Genomic DNA, 17,345 nt, shown 5'->3' on the forward strand with positions numbered 1-17,345 from the left:
AGAAAACTGTAAAACCAGCATATGAAGGAAAAAAGTGAAAGACTTTCAATGAATGACTGATAAAAACAGCTCAATGTTGATGTGCTGACTGAAACTATTCAGCTATTGAAGGTACACATGCTGATCATGTTTACATCCCATTTTAGCCTGCAATCAAAACAGAGCCTACGTACCTGAAGGAGTTAACTGTCTCAACAGGTACACAATAAAACACAATTTTATTTTCCTAAAGTCTATGCCTATCTCTTCTGTCTTGTCTACATTTAATTTGATAAGGCAAATTATAAAACAAGTAAAAAATCCAATACCCACCAAAACTAACACTTCATTTTTTAAAAATCCAGCGATTGATGTTTGCATTGGTCTCCCTGACATTCTGGAGCAGACTTTTCAGGTATTTGTCAAAATGTCAGTTTGTCCAGTTACTATGTTGGCAGGCTGTGTGTAGTTTCTGTTGGTCTCTTAGCTGTCTGTGTTGATGGCTCAGTTGCTGGATGAGGTAACTGCTGCTTCTTAGTCGGCTGGAAGCTGATGCAGTCCTCCAACTTCCTTTTTTGGACAGCATTCTGGCAAACAGTGTCCTGTTTTTTTTTTAGCCAGATGAGCCTCTCTTTCCAAATGCACTGTATATGATGCATGTGCAGAAATCACATTTTTATCATTTGGTCACTGGGGACCATCTGTATGGCTCTCAGTCCTCTGACCTTAAATCATACTTAATAAACCCAATGGCTTCAACATTTTTAGTGTAAGGTTGGTTCTGTCTTTTTCAACAATGTCATCCATAATATTAAAGGTTCCGCTGCCGGCATTTTATTCGCTTCCAGTAATCGTTTTCTTTGAGTACGGATCAGTGACTGAACTTATGTCGGTGACGATACGAACATCGCCAGTGAAAGACAGATAAAGGTGGGAAACACTGAAAGGACTTTTAATGTGAAGTGCAACTTTGACAGCGAATATTCACGAAATCCTTGTGAAAAAATGTATGACACAATCTTGCAATGACTGAAACTTTACAAGGAGATTCACGGTCTATGAAGTACGGTTTGGGAGCAACAGCCTCGCAAGATGACAAAGGTGCCGGACCATTTTTAGCACGATAATTTATACAGCGACTCACCTGCACGTCCGCAAACTTGGCTGAGCGTGAGATAAGGTATGAATATTTATATTTAAATTTTAAACACCGGTTTTCTATTTAAAATGGAATACTGTAGTGGCGTGGACAGATCTGCCGTTGAAAGCATCACTACTCGGCAAAAGTCAGAGGAAAGTTCCCCCACAGCGTTCTTTGTCGGTGACGTCATCATCATCGACACGCGTCCCGCTTTCGCCCCCCAAACGTCTGGTCACCTTACCCGAGGTCATCTTTATGACTTATTGCTAGCTGTGTTAAACATGTTGTGACAACAAAATTGACGTTCAGAAAACACTTCTAAGTTCTAATTAAGCAAATTATTGAACCCATGTCTTCACGTTAAACCCGACGATAATAACAAGCAGTTTATTCAGTTATCGTCACCATATTATTTCGCTGTAAGAAAAAGCCGATACTATCACAGACGGTGGGAAAGCTAGGTACAGAACAATTAAAACACTAAATCGTGGTTATTTCGCGAAATTAATCCAACCTATCTAACTGTATTAATCAGTGCTTCCGGTATTCATATCAATAGGAATATTGATACATACTCCATTACGCGCGGACAAAATGGTCGCCCCAGGCCACCGCGTGGTCCTTAACGCCGCCTCTGCCTATTACCACTAGCGTATGGTATCGTTCACGATACGAGAAATTTTCGCTTTTTTATTCATAGCCCTGGTCTTCGTAATCAGTGAAAATTTTGAATTTTACTTTCCGTCCCAGTTTTTTCCGTCCTGAGATTTTTTCTTCAGGACGGAAATCCGTCCCCCGGACGGAGAACTCCCATCCCTGGGTATATAATGACTTGCTAATTCACAACATATACAATCCCAGAAATCAAAAAGTAAATTCTTTGTACTGGTTACAAATGCTTAAAAAGCCTGGGGAACTTTTATGGCCACACCAAGAAAGACAGACCATAGACATAATTGCCCTGTTTTCTCATACAAATATTATGATGTCAAAGTCCCAAGAGTTTATGATAAATATGTCAAAAAGGTTTTTTTATAGTAATATCAAAACAAAACCCTACTAGTACTACTAATAATGGTGCAGTCCTGTTTTGATGCTGTCTTACCTTCTAGCTATAAATAAAATAAACAGATGTACACCCTATTTATTATGAGTGAGCATTTAAGAGACAAAAAGAAACTAGAAGGAACGAGTTCAATGTTTAAAATATCTAAAAACATGCTTAACACTCACTCATCATCCTTGTAAAAGTCTGAGAAAAGTCCTACGCGCTGGTACCGCTTCCTTGGTGGCTGAGAGTCATCATTTCTTTTTGTAGAGGAATTGCTAGTGTAGCTAACTGCACTTGTACTTCCGTTATCTTCACTAGATGACTCTTCCTCATACGAGCCACTGCAAAACAAAATATATTGATCTTAGTTTTAATTCTCTCTGATGTAAAAAATGTTTCTATCATTTTTGGACAAAGATCTACAATTCCATCTTATCAATGGATAGGAAGGTCACAAACTAAACATGGGGCATTACCTATGTTGTTTTTCCAAATGTCAGACAGTAAAAACTAGACTTAATAATAGTGGCATAATTCTTATTTTCTACAGAAACAAACAACTATATATGTATCAAACATTTGTAGCTGTACAAAAGTGTCATTTAAACTTCCTTTTTAAATTATATAATAATCTTTTGTCAGCAGAATAGAAGTTGATTAACATATTCCTGAAAAGACAAGACAGACTATGCACTTCTCTTGGGACCTGTTAATGATAACTTGCCTCCTCAACAACAAGGTACTATATGTTCCTCTGTTTACAGGTTAAATTTTAAATGCATATCAACTGTTAATTACACTGGACAGCCCATTATAATACTATAATACTAATATAATACTATAAAACTTCTTGAGGGCACTAATGAAACACTAAAATGGTAAGAAAATTATAAATAAAAAATTGTGGTAGTGACTTTGTGACTTTAAATTGTGGTGAAAAGATCATAGGAAAGACTGGTATTATCATAAAGGAGGGTGGGGTTTCTCCCCCTCAAGCAGCAACAATGAAAGATAAAACAATGTAATGATCAGTGCTTAAGGGCATACGTGTGTCCACATTTAGATTAGGCTTCTCATAATGTTCTCCAGGGAAAAAAAAAAATTAGGGAAAGTTACTATTAAAGCAACAGCTGATGTCATTAAATGGCACTAGGCCAATATGAAAGCAATGACCCCAAAAATATCTTCTTAAGTCACACAGATTCACTTACTGCCCTATGAAAAAGGCAAATCTGCACATTAAAAAACCACTGCTAAATGATAAAGTACTGGATGTAAAAGAAAGGAACATGAACTAGCAAACTGGGATAATAAGTAATATGAACCAAATTCCTAAACAACGAAAGTGTAGAGAAGAATGACAGTAAAAGTCAACTCTGCACCTATGATACTGCTAAACAACAGAATATAAAGGCATCGTGACTGGCCCAAAGCTGAATTTTAGATGCAATATTGAGTGAACTTGGATTTTTCCCGAACACAAAAATTTTGAGCAGAAACCATTCAGATCAATATTAATCCTTCAAACCAAACTTAAGACCACAGAGGACTGCACCCAGTTTTCAGAATCCGCAAAGAAAACAGTGATGTTCCCAAAGCATTCTCCCCACCACACACACAAATCCTGATTAAAAATGACCCCAGAATTTCACTATGCCAATATGTACTTTATTATTATGATTAATATAGGTGTAGTTTTATGTCTATATCATCATAATGTACAATGTAGAATGGCACCTAAAACAGACATGCACTAGTAAATTAAACTATTAATGTCAGAATGAAACTTGAATGCGCACAGAAAAAAACACAACACCCCAGAATACAGTATTCAAATCCATGAATGTATACACAACTTTAATTAAAGCCATTTAGACTACAAACAATTAAACTAGCCAAAACCCCAAAGGAAATTGTAAAGCCTCAAATAAAAGCATAATGTCAACCCATGTTCCCCACATAATAAATAGTGCACATCCAAACAGAGAATGGAGATAGGAAAAGCAAGAAACAGAGAATTTTTAAAACATTTTTTAACTTCTTTGATCACTTTTTTATGTGTGATAACTGCTGCTAAAGTGGAAATAAATGATGCATATGAAATTTAAAACCCTTTTATTGTTTTAAAAATGTCTAGACACCTAAACAATATATATTTCGTGTTGCTTGTTTTGAAAGCTGGTCTGCTAGATGATTAGAAAGTATTGGAATTGAAGGGGGAAAAAATCACTTGTTTACGAATTAAATGAGCGACACTGATTAAAATATTGTTAACAATAGAAAAATGAAAGAAAAAACAATAAAAGGTGAAAAATGAAGTGATCCAATCATTACTATAATCAGTACAACTCGGCTGTCTATGATAATGATACTTATCTTAAATCTGTCACCAACAGTTGCTATGACCATGTGATTCCTGGTACTATGTACTTGTAATATCAAACCAACTACAAAAACTCATACTTAAGCTGACCAAGTAGCAAATAATAACAATAATAATTATTAAGATTTTATCAACATTTAAAAGTTTTTATTCTCTCTGATTGTAAAATAATTAACAAAAATACATACCTGTTTTTGGACAATCCCTTAAAGCGTTTACTTTTACTTGCTGAAGCCATGTCTTCTAGAATGCGTTTTCGTTTGAGACAGTGCTCTAAAGGTAATGGTTCATATTCTGAACACACAGTTCTAACAGCAGATTCACTGTCAATACTACATTCTGACATGCTGGAAGAATTGCACGATTTATCTGCAGATGCACCACATGTCACAGAAGAAACAGCAGCAACAGGTAGTGGATTGATCACAACCTCTGCACTGGGAAGTTCTGCCCCCAACCACTTAGTAGTCTTATGTTGCACAGAAGATGAAGCTGAAGGCAAATCTCTAAATGCATCAATCCCAGCACCATCAGAGAAATTTCCTTTGGGCATTTTCTTTACTAACTTCAACTTTTTTTTTCTAGGTAGGTGAGGTTTCAATTTTGAAGCTTTTGAAGATGTTGAACCTGATTCTTGCAAAGTTTGCTGCCTTGAGTAAGATCGTGGTGAATGTAAAGATGAGGTGTGAGGCTGGCTCTCTGCAAGAAGGGTACATTCTGGACAGGAAGCCAGTTCCAACAAAGATTTGAAAGAGCAATGACGAGGGCACGTTAATACTGATCTCACTGATGCTTCTTTGGCCTGACCTCCTCCATGGGAGGATCGACAAAAAACAGGTAAGTCACAACACGTATCTTTGGTGTGTCCACCCTCTGTAGGCTGGTAGCGCTGGTTTTGTTCCCGGTTTGATGTTTTGGACGGAGGAGAAGTTGGTGTCAAAAATCTGTCACAAAGTGGTTTGCTGCCTTCATTGCTGGCTCCTTTCTGTGTTGATTCTATCCAACAGAAATAGAATGTTCATTAGCAGAAAGCAAAAATGTATGGACAAAAAGTAAATAAACACTACACTGAACCATCTACTATTACCCTTCTAAACCTATTAATGTACACAATTTTTTTCCAGGACAGGATCAGGTAAAACCTTCCTTCCAAAACAATTGTTTCTAAATTACACTGAATTGGTTGGATGGTTTTTCTTAGAATTCGGATAATGGGTTTTTCAAATATTTGTAAATATATTTAATGCATTAATATTTTGTTATGAATTTTTTTCTGATCTTTTACATTCACCACATCTTCAAGAAATTTAACTCTAAAGTGCACCATCCGTAAGCAACTTCTACCTTTTAAAAAACTTATCTGTGTGAATATCAAGCACTATTTCAGAGAACAACAAAGTGAAAATGAAAATGTCCTGGGATAATAAGGCTTAATTAAATCATGTGTTTGTATAGTTGGTACTGCTGTAGGAAGATCTTCTTCGTTTTACTGAAAGGCTAAGACTTGCTTATAAGTGACTGGATAACAATCAATTTTGAAATGTTTTGAGCAAATTCTTTAGGAGGATGTGGGGATGAAGCTCTGCCAGAACAAAGCAGAGATCAGTTTACAAATATCTTTGAACAAAGGTAATCCATTGGCATTTGTTGCCTTTATCTTTATGATTTCCTAAATGAGCACAAACTCTGAGTGTGGAAGAGAACATTCAGCAACAGCACCCTGTACCGAGGATTGCATATTTTCTCTTTGAATTCAGCTCATGCAGACACTATTTTCAAAAAACCCTTTCACCTCTTCCTGTTTTCTTGACAACTCCAGGTATGATTAAGAAAGAAAAAAAAAGTAATATTTTTTTGTGCTTTTTTGTCATAAAATACAACCACAATATGTTTTTTATACCAGCGGTTCTCAACCTTTTACTTGTGACGCCCCCCTGACGAACAAAGGTACATCCGCGCGCCCCCCTTAGCCAGCAATGTAAGCTAATTTCACTAATACCGGTATAAGAAACTTTAAAAAATCACCACCTTCGTGCCCCCCTGGGGTCGCGCCCCAGAGGTTGAGAACCACTGCTTTATACCCTATATCCAGCGATTTTTGCTGATCACTTGTGTTGTCCTTTCATACTGCTTTGTTACAGGAATAAATCATTACAGAAACAGAAAAACAGAGACGTACAGAGTGATGTTTTGTCTATTGCCTTTAAATTTCACCATGATATTCTAGTTAAATCTCCTAAATATAAAGAGAGAGTAAAAGAGAGGTAGCAATATATAAGAAATAATATTTTTTGTTACAAAGAGCCCTCCCACACATTCATATGCCCCCCTCCCCCGAGCGGTCCGGTGGCGCAACGGTTAGCGCTGTTAGCGCCTGTCACCAATACAGTGAAGGTTGGCTGCCCTGAGTTCATTTCTCATCTCGGGCACGCTGATCTTTCTCTGCACGTGGCATCTGTTTACAGGGCTGGCTGCCTTGCCGTAATATAGCCTTAGCTGCTGACACGGCGTAAAACACCAATTCCCCCCCCCTCCCCCTAAACATGCAAAAGAGGGGGAACAAATTCTCTTAGCACATATCATTTAAGTACATAAAATACATTGTGCAAAAGACAGAAATGATTAAGCTCTTACAAGATGCTCACAGTGAAAGAATGCCATAAGCCAAGCCATGCACTAATGCTTGCCCTTGCCCCCCCCTCCCCTTTTCTCATTTGTGCAAAGCACTAAGAAAACTGCTCAATTCTGATTGGATGTTGCCATAGGACACCACCTCATTTAAAGAATGTTAAAGATTTAGAGTTTGATGACAGTATGCAAAATATAAAGCAGAGCATGTGGCTGTGAGAATGATGATAGTGAGTAGGAAACCATTACTTGAAATTTCACAAAATATACAGTGTCATTTGGAATTCACAAGAATGGATCAAGGAAGGAAATGATTGTGCACATTCTGAACTTTATTATTTATATCTGTTCTATCAATTTGGGGGGTTAGTATACTTCAATGACATTATAAATGTTAGTCTCTCTGTCAATATGTAAACAAACATGTACAAAAACAAACAAAACTAATGTGACTTACCCAATGCTTGATTTTTTCTTGGGCGGCCAACTTTGCGCTTTTCTGGTGGGTATGGCTCACTTAAAACAGTCATTTGTGTGTCACTTACTTCTGTAGCAAACATTTTCATCATCTTGTGTCTCTTCTTTGGAGGCAGACACTGTTCCCGTGCAAGCTGGATTTCAAGATTTGGCGGTCGACTATCATCTGACTGACTTTTCTTGCGAATGGTTTTCATCTTTTCTTTAGTCAGTTCTGGCATAGCTGGTTCCCTGTCCCTACTGTCTTTCCGTTGTTTAGCTTTTTTGGTTTTATCTGATGTCACTGGTGGCTCAAGAATAAGTCGATCCTTCTTCTTTTTCTTAACATCTATGATTGTAAGTTTGAATATTGATGGTAAAGGCACCTCACCAGGTTTAACTCTTATGTAAGCCTTCTCTGAAATGGTCATGCCTTCCATCATAGAGTCAAGGGATTCTAACTGCGCCACAAATGCTGGGTCAATGATATTCCTGTGCTTTGACTTGAAATAAAGAAGCTTCTTCTTCTTTTTTCTTTTCTTACCTTCACTGCCATCCCTATCTTCATCTCCTGATGTGTCTTCTCTATGAGCACTCAAAGCACTGGTAAGGCTACTTGAATGCAGACTGAAGGAACTTTCCTTTAAAATTTTTGAGGGTTGATATCTGGCAAAAAATCCTAAAGATCTACTGTAAGAAGCTCCAAATATGCCTGTTGGCTGCCATGAGGTGTTTTTGAATGAGACTGCATTTCTGAATAGAGACACAGGCTTTGCTGCAACAAGAGAAGAATCAAATTCAGACTCAGACTTCGGCTGTGGCTGCTGCAAGCGCTTCTTTTTTCTTCGTTTAGGATTGCGCATCATGACATGAAGCTTTGGTTTGCGAAACTTGTGAGCAGTTTTGCCAGGCTTTTTTGCAGTTGCTTCAACAGGTAGTGAACTTGGCAAAGATGGTTCAATGATGCTGATATCATTGCTGTTATCCATTGTAAACTCACTTGATTCATCTACATCAGTACTTTGAAACTGTGAATGGATAGAGTGCTGAATGCTCTGAATCAAGGAAGCCAGTTCACTGTCACCAACACCCCTCACACTTCGCACATTAGATTCATGTCTAGGTGACTTGGCCAGCCATCTTTCATGATGCAGTTTTCCTGCAAGATCTGATGCATTCTTTCTGGGGCGTCCCCTCTTCCGTTTTTCAGTGAAAAATTGCCTTGGTGTCTCCTCTCTGCTGCCAGCAGCTAAAAGTGTTTCTTCAGCTTTTCTGGCATATTTTCTAATGAGTCTAGAACTGCTGCTTTGTATCTGTCTGTTTTTTGATTTCTGCACCCTATTTTTAACATTGGTGAAAAAGTGCTTCTTTCCTGACCCCTTTGGTCTACCACGACCACGTTTTTTGACATCAGAAACTCTGAGACCTTTACCAGGATTTGAATCGGAGGAACACAGCTCTTCTGGCAAGGTATTAACCTGACTATGACTTGACACTTTAGTTGGTGATCTTTGAGATTCTGACAAATCAGGATGCTCATCTAAGATACTCTGAGAAGAGCTTTCCTGAGATTCTACCACTTCTTCTGACTTGTCGGCTTTCTTGCCAACTACATTTACAGACTTCTCTAGCTTTGCTACAGTTAATGGTGTAGCATCTTCTGCACAAACGGATGCTTCCTCGTTTGCTACATTCTTGTCACTGCAATAAATATTGCTGTAAATTGTGCTCTTTTTGTGAAGCAGAAACTGAGACTTTTTCCTCTTTGGTGGACGACCACGCTTTCTTCTTCCCATTGGTGGAGCCTTCAAGGGCATTGTTATCTCAGTCATTTCTGTATCTGAGTCTCTGTCAGATGTTTCACTGATGTTTCTTCCTGGAGATTTGGATTCTACTTCCCCTAGAATTGTCTCACAACTAGTGGTAGCAGACTCAACTTCTGGAAGGGAAGGTGAAGGTTGTCCAGCATGCCGTTGCTGCTCTGAAAAATGGATCTGTTGTGGTGGGGCCTGAAGCTGCATTGTTGGTTCACCACTTGGTTCTCCAGTTGATACAGAAGTAACCGAGCCTGGAGAATCATTACCTGATGGCGAGCCTGCAATAGACTGGATTCCACTGTCTGGAGAGACATTAGGCATGGACATGGAGTCCAACCGTAACAGTGCTTCAGGTGGGTCACCCAGCACTGGTACAACAGCATGCTTTTGGATATGCTGCAGCTGTTGCTGGTGGTCTTTATCGTCAACATCTTCGCCGCCAGACAAGTAGCAAAGAACTGATGTTGCTGCTGAGGCTGGACTCACAGCACATTTTTTCCCCAATTCAGCATCAGTGCCTACTTCTTTTGGCAAGTCATAGTTTTCCTTTCTAACTGCCTCTTCTTTGGGTGAAAGTCCATCTACCTGACTTACATCCCTGGCAGCAGATTCATCTCTCTTCACAATTTCTGTTTGCCCAGCCTGGCTGACTTTGAAGGAGGAGAGAGTGCCCTTCTTTCAAAATTTGGGCTGGGTTTAGAGGATCGTGGCATGCATCACAAACAGAAGATCTGGGTTGTTCTAAGATTGGCACTTGCTGATCTCTGGATCTGCTGTGATATACTTTAGTTGGTACTGTCCTGCTCATGTCTAGACCTCTTAGGTATTCTGGTGTCAAGACCTTTTCTTCAGTCACCTGTGTAAGAGTAAAATGTAAATATTTACCATTTCCATTACATATAGTGCAAAATGATAATAAACAAAAATAAAAACAGTGGCTAATAATGTCGGCTAATGCAGTCAAACACTAATAATGTGGCCTTTATGAACAATGATATAATATGAGATAGTTTTGATTTTTTTTCTTAGCAAAACTTCTATTTAAATTTATCAAGTCTCTTTTGAGGTGAAATCCTCAGAATATTAACAGTTATATACACCTATCTGCCATATACTGGGTATAAGATTATATCACACTCCCTTTTAAACATATGAGACCCTCCACGACGAAACGAGTCTTAAGTCGGAAATTTGAGATTTGCCAAATTGCATATTTTTAAAAAGTACAGGTTCTGAATTTTCTTTTGATACAAAAGTTGTTCTTCTAGTCCTAACATTGAGTGAGTTATAAAAAATTGAAGTGTGAAAGTACGGTGGCAGCCATTTTGAGAAAAGCGGGTTCAAAGGTTAGCGCCAAGATGGCCGACTAGGTTTGTTTACTCCTAAACTTTTGCAGATAAATCTTTTGATCAGTTAATATTTGAATCGTTTTTTAAAGAAGTTGAAAATATAGACTCCAGGCTTTCTGGCAAGGCATAGCACGATGGGGTTATGACAGAGAAACAGTGTGGAAACAGCGTTTAAATTTCGTCTGTATTCAGTATGGATTGCAGTAGGGTACCTCGATTAAAACGTATTTTAAGTTGATTTCTAACTTTTTTTAACATATCAGTGTATTTTCCTGATAGTTTAATAACCAAGAATTTCATTTTTAAAGAAAAGTCAAACTGCACAAAATTGACCCCTATCACCTTTCGAGGCCTCTAGCACAAAACTGTTCCGCGCGACTTACGACTCATTTTGTCGTGAAAGGTCACATATATCCTTTAAGATGTTGTTTGAGATTAGATGGGTGTAATATTATAGCATGCAAATGTATTTAAAAAGTGACAGTGAGCAAGCATGTCAAATGAAAGAAAACAAAAATTTCCACAAACAATGAATCTTATGAGGTCCTGCATGTGGCAACAAAACATTGAAATATTAACCCTGGTTACCACTGACTGTGGCAAAAGTCCTTATTGAAACTTTTTGATATTTTCTATTGCCCACTTACAAACCTGATCTGAAAAAAAGTCTGCCAAGTTTCATACAGGTAATGCTGTCCGAGACAAAAGTTTTCTGCAAACACTTCTAGTGCATCAGTTTTTGCTAAGCATTTGTCTCCCTTCCGAGTTTAAAAGAGTTTAGTACAAGTCCTTAAGTTACCTTAATTCACTCTCTTTTGTGCTATATGGCTTGGATATATTTTAGACATGTTTAACATTTAGATACATTAACAATTATAGTCTTTACCCAATTACCAACATTAACTGTGAAAAACATAATAATTTTGGTAGAAAAAGAATTTCCAAACAGATCTCCATTCAACCATGAGAAGAGACAGAAAGTTGAGATATTTCCCATCCCTGTCTGCCTCAAAATGTCAAAGATGAAGATTTAAACTGCACAAGCTATGTATCAAATGAGATACAATAAAACCTCATTAGTAATAATGAACATTTTTACACAGTTCCAAATGATTTCCTCAGAGCACTTTACAGAAGCGATAAGCAGACCTGTCCATATAAAGGTAATCACAATCACCATCCACCCATATTTGCATGTAACAAACATGTTCACTTCTACAACAGATATACCTACCCATACAAAATGTAAATGCAGACATGCATTATTTAGGCTCATGGTAGGACAGGGTCTTATTAAGATCTTTTATACCGCGACACCCTACAAAATTCACCAACGTATTTTGTTACACAAACATCATCTCTAATGACAACTACATTCCCCAATGTGACTTACTGACAGTTAATGTCTATTACAAGTTTGTTTTTTAAGATATCACGTATTCAAAAAACTTGGGTACATTTGAAAATAGACTGCTTTTGGCCAACTGTGTGTCCTAAATTACAACCTTCTACAGAAAAAAAAAGTAAAATTTTGAAAGCCTATGCTAGTTTATTGGGTCACCCACCACCAGTCATGCTGACCCAAAACCATTTTGCCCCAGCCATACAGACCATCCACCTGAGTCGAATTGACCCAGGCCCAAAAGACGCCATTCACTCAATGCTCTGCATTCATTTAGCCTGAGCTGATTCAACTTTCAGTGTTGGGACAATGTGGTCTTATGTGGAACAATATGGTCATGAAAGGGGTTCATGGTAAGCCGCTATGGCTGGAGAGATATGGTTTGTGGTCAAAATGACCTGCCCTTGCTCAATCTTACTTTTTTTTTTACCACAGCACATCAGTCGATTAAGCTTTGTTTATGACCTTTTGCAAAAGTTCTGTTTGTGTTACATTGCATTTTTTGCAAAAATCATGTTTGAAAATATGTGCATATGAAGAGAGCCTCTTTATCTACCACAGTATGTGTGTACTGATCAATTGCTCTCAGGTGGAGAGTTAGTCCCCTATAAATCTTCAACCAAGCATAACGAAGGCAGAATCAGTAAGCACAACCGAACAAAAGTGGGGGGAAAAAACCCTCAAGGAAATACTTTTCAAAAGCTTTATTTTCATCATTTAAATCAATGAACTTGAATTTAAAGGTGTCTGGAGTCATGGTTTGTGGAGTAAAAACAGACTGGTTGATGTCCCCACTACAACCTCTCTGTTACAACCTGATTTTGGTGGATTATACCAGATCTTAACAGGAAGGTTTTATTGCATCATGGTTTTCACCACCACGAGTAATGTTTATTCATCTGTATGACTATTTACGTCTACCACATGAATGTAAGAACAGATTACAATAATGGGACATAGCCTGCCTTAACCTGTGAGTAAAAGACTTTCTAAAAATTCTGTAAATTCAGTAATTTTGTGCATTTCAGGATAGCTAGTTTAATATCATCCTTGCGTCTCTAATGATTTAATCTTCATTAATCAGGATCCTCTTTTCTTCTTTGAAAAGAAGGAAAGACACGAAACTTCCTAATGGACAACTACAAGGAACACTTGAATCTGGACTCCCTAAACAGTCCTTAACTTTCCGCATGTTACTAACAGGATGTCTCAACCTTTCTTTCATAAAATTTAAAAGTTATCTGGAACCTGCTGCAAGAAATTTATTGCGACCATTAATAGGTACTAAACAATGTTTGGAGATTGAAATCTTTTTTGAACCCTTACTACCACATGACGGCATTACCAGTGTAACTCTATTAATCTAATTCTTCCTATAAAGTTCACACTAACAGATAAAAACATCTTCACAGCTAGCTATAGCTCAATCACATCAATTTCAACTATATTAAATGAGTTAATACCAAATAAGTTTTCCCAAATTTGCTGGAGAAAAGGAGCAACTGCAAGAACAAAAAAAGGGAGTAACCTTACAAAAGTTGTTTATAATACTAAGCTTATTCAGTAATAGTGTATGGATTTATTGAGTCCACAACAGCCTCTCAATGCCAGTAGTAGTTATAATTAACAAAAACACACACCAACAAAACAGTACACATATTAAAAACAAACTTCTCATTTCATTAGTTTATGTAAAGAAATTGAAAACAGTCTGCTTTGGAGTGAATGATCTGAGCCAGCTACTTGCTGTTATCTGTCATCTGACATATGAAGAACAATAGGATTAACTGGAGGAAAGCTCTTCACTGGTGCTGGCTACCACCCCCTCTCCACTTCCTTTTGGTTAATTGTCCTACACAGTTGGAAATGCTTCTGCCAACACCTACTTGTTGTCATAGCCTCCCACCTATTGGCATAATGGGTAAAATTTAGTGGACAAGAGTAATTTCATTGGCAGCTTTTTTAAGGTAACAAACCTATTGGCCACAACAATCTTCAGGAGGTCGATTGGTAAGCTAACCTCATAGTGGTTAAGCAGAAAGCTTCTACTGTCAAAATAAATCAGCATTTGCTGACTTAGTAACCAACAAAGATACTGTATAAAATATAAACAACTTTTTAGTTACTAAAGAAATACTCTGAAAGCAAGCTAAAAGTGCTACACATTTTCAAGAAAAGAAAAATACAGAGGTATTTAAGATTACTATCACCATAAACTTGGCACTTCTTACTGCACTCTCTAGTTGTTTAAATGCACAACTATAGCCAAGTAAAATAATAATACTAAAATACTTTTAAACAAGGGGCTTATAGAGTTCCTCTGTTTTTCTACACTTTTATGGCAAGCAAAGCATTATTTCTATGCTAGTGATTTGATGAATTTTAGGTTTTGAGTGTCAAGCAAGAAATATGGTAATAATTTATGGAATAAGAAGTTATTAATAATTCAACTGTAAAACAAACTATCTGATACTACTCCTGCAACATGTAAATTGCAAAACAGTTGGCATCTGTGATAACAAAAATTAGGGAAAAATGCAACTGGTAAAAATATTTAGCAGATACAAAAATGTAACATTATCAACATGAAAGGTTATTTAAAAGTCTAAAGATATCCCAATACTCTAATTGTATTGCTACTTCTTGTTTACTTCTCACATTACTGTCTGCCTATATACCTTGATAATTATTAAGTCAATAATTCATTCTATCATTAAGGCTTGAATCTTACTGTGTAGTTTCTCCCCAATCTCCCACCCTTCTTTTTTGATGCACTGATCTAAGACTTTCTGGAACTGGAACAAATGATTGTTATGCATATAAAATCCTAAATAATAGTCTAAGGTAAAACAAACATTATCTTAATGCAAAACTTTTTTTGTTGGTTTATAAATGAAATGACAAAAAAAAAATATAGAGATCTGAGGTGTCCATAAACATTTTCTTAAATTAGTCCTGAGGTGATATGCTGAACTCTTTTCAATAACAGCATAGCAATTTTTTTATTTTTCCTTTTAAAGGATTGAGTACAAAATGAAAAATATACTCACAGATAGATGAGTTTCTGTGATTAAGTCAGTATCTTTGAGAACAGCTGAAAAAGTGTGGTATCTGCCAAGTAATTCTGTATCCCTTCTGATATCAGCACTAACACTCATGGGGGCTCCATGAGCAGTGGGCAATGCAGCCTCATTCTTGCTGGTGGACAATGAAGATATGTTTTGGCAGCATGTTCTTGTAGGCACACTCAGCTGCCCAGAGAAGTAGCTAGTGGTATTTGTACTCCACTCTTGATCTTGAGTACTGGCAGTATCGCTGTCAGAAGAACAGAAACTTGAACTTGATGACTCCGAAGAAAATCCACTATTTGAAGAGCTGTCTGAAACTTCATCAGCATAAACTAAATCAGTCCTATTCATGACGCTCCCCAACTCCTTTATCCCACAGAATTCATCTTCTAGCACTATTCCAAGTCACACATGTCTTCACGTGATGAAAAAAGTACTTATACTTAAGTACTATCTTCTTTCTTGGCTGATATCTGCACAAAAAGGGGAAGATTTTGTAAATAAATGTAAGAAAACAGCAACTGTTTAGAACAAGAAATTTTCAACAAGCCCTCCACCGAAGAGAAAAGCAAACAAGAAGAGAAGGAGATACTTGATGAGATCAACTGGTCCCCTTTTGTTTCAGATCCAGTAAAGGTAAAAGAAACATTTAGCAACTTGTATCTAATTACACATCTGTAATCTCTGCTTACCAAACATTACAAACATCGTAATGCATAAATTCTTTCTAAAATCCCATCCTACACACAGCAGAAAAAAATTGCCCAAATGTTAAGCAGAAAAAAACACTAGTACTACTCCTCTTTCTCCCTCCTCACTCTTTCTCTCACACACCCTTACCCACAATATGCCTATGATGAGGCCTAAAATAGCATGTTGAATACTAATATGCTGGTAAGGGTCAGATTGACATCTACATTGTACACAGTGCTGAATGAACCAACTGTCACTTTTATCCAACCTGTTCATTTGGATCATTTCATTTGAATTCTAAAGATAGTTAAAAAGAAATATTATTTACAGGTTTGTTTAGCCAGAGGTAGGAGCCCAGTACTGTCCCAATACTAATACCATCTACAGAACTGTTAACCAAAGTTTGCTTAAACATTCCATCATTCCTATCTTTTAGTACACTCCCCTACTGCTAGGTAGATACGGTAAGACACGGAAAATACTATGTAGGATTTGTAAACAGTTAAACGATGCACTGCTTCTGTAATGGTTCCATCGTTCCACATATATCTCGCGAACGTGTCTCTTCCTTTCTTGTTTACATTGTAACTGGAAGCATTTTTTCAGTAATTCCCGACACTTCATGCATTAACAATACTATATCTTTGTGATATCTGGTCTTCAAGACTGTTATACTGTATAGGATATTTTTTTTTTCGCACGATGAATAACCACACACAAAGATCCTGTTATGATAGAGTCATTTAAGGGCATTCAATTCCATTTCTATTGGATGGCTTCCTGAACCAGACGCCAGTACTAGTTGGCGTCGCGGGACCGCAGCCAAGACGGAATAAATCCACAAAATTAACACGAATTGTAGAGTGAGATTCTGCGTGGGTGTCCTGGTATGACTAAACAGCGTCTCAGGCAGCGGGCATATGAAACGCAATGCATGCATTTTGCAACCTAACAGCACCCGCCTGAGAGTAAGATTCGGTGTCAAACTCAAAGAGCTTCAATACCTACGCGCCAAATCCAAAAAAGCAGCAAAACTTAAAAACACAACAGAATAAAAAGATAATGCATGCTAATTATGAGCACCACAATTTTTACCTGTTTGATTGTTAATCCAGCAATCAGAAACAACACACTCAATAAAGAATCAACTCAGTGGAGATAACACACACAGAAGGCTACGCCATAACACTACCTTCTGCGCAAGATGGCGTCTGGAGTTTCAATGCTCGAAAGGAGCTTCTCATTTTGGTTACACATTATCAATTTTTAAAAAAATAATTCAAAAACAATCAAAATTCGGAAAAGAAATTTTGCTTTTAGTAGAAAGAATAGCATGTATTTTTTAATATTAGTTAATTTTGTTGAAAATAAAGAAGTT

The 17,345-nt window shown here is 37.3% G+C and overlaps 2 protein-coding genes across 2 annotated transcripts in view; both read right to left on the reverse strand.

Annotated features, from left to right (window-relative positions):
• LOC112553748 overlaps window positions 1-10,263 on the reverse strand; it is a 37,887-nt gene extending 27,624 nt beyond the window's left edge. Inside the window, exons 1-4 of the mRNA XM_025221168.1 lie at window positions 10,252-10,263; window positions 7,640-10,130; window positions 4,743-5,550; window positions 2,354-2,512 (exon numbers count right to left, since the gene is read on the reverse strand). Coding sequence (XP_025076953.1) covers window positions 2,354-2,512; window positions 4,743-5,550; window positions 7,640-10,130; window positions 10,252-10,263 — 3,470 coding nt within the window. The remainder of the gene's footprint in view (window positions 1-2,353; window positions 2,513-4,742; window positions 5,551-7,639; window positions 10,131-10,251) is intronic.
• LOC112557516 lies at window positions 10,125-17,207 on the reverse strand. Its single transcript, XM_025227432.1, has 4 exons — window positions 17,063-17,207; window positions 15,257-15,747; window positions 14,938-15,001; window positions 10,125-10,311 (listed from the first exon to the last, which is right to left on the reverse strand). Exons 2-4 carry the CDS (start codon window positions 15,623-15,625, stop codon window positions 10,304-10,306), a joined length of 441 nt encoding a protein of 146 aa, XP_025083217.1. The 5' UTR covers window positions 15,626-15,747; window positions 17,063-17,207; the 3' UTR covers window positions 10,125-10,303.
• Window positions 17,208-17,345: the final 138 nt, after the last annotated feature.

The sequence above is a fragment of the Pomacea canaliculata genome, linkage group LG1 (assembly GCF_003073045.1).
Source record: "Pomacea canaliculata isolate SZHN2017 linkage group LG1, ASM307304v1, whole genome shotgun sequence".
Taxonomy (NCBI): domain Eukaryota; kingdom Metazoa; phylum Mollusca; class Gastropoda; order Architaenioglossa; family Ampullariidae; genus Pomacea; species Pomacea canaliculata.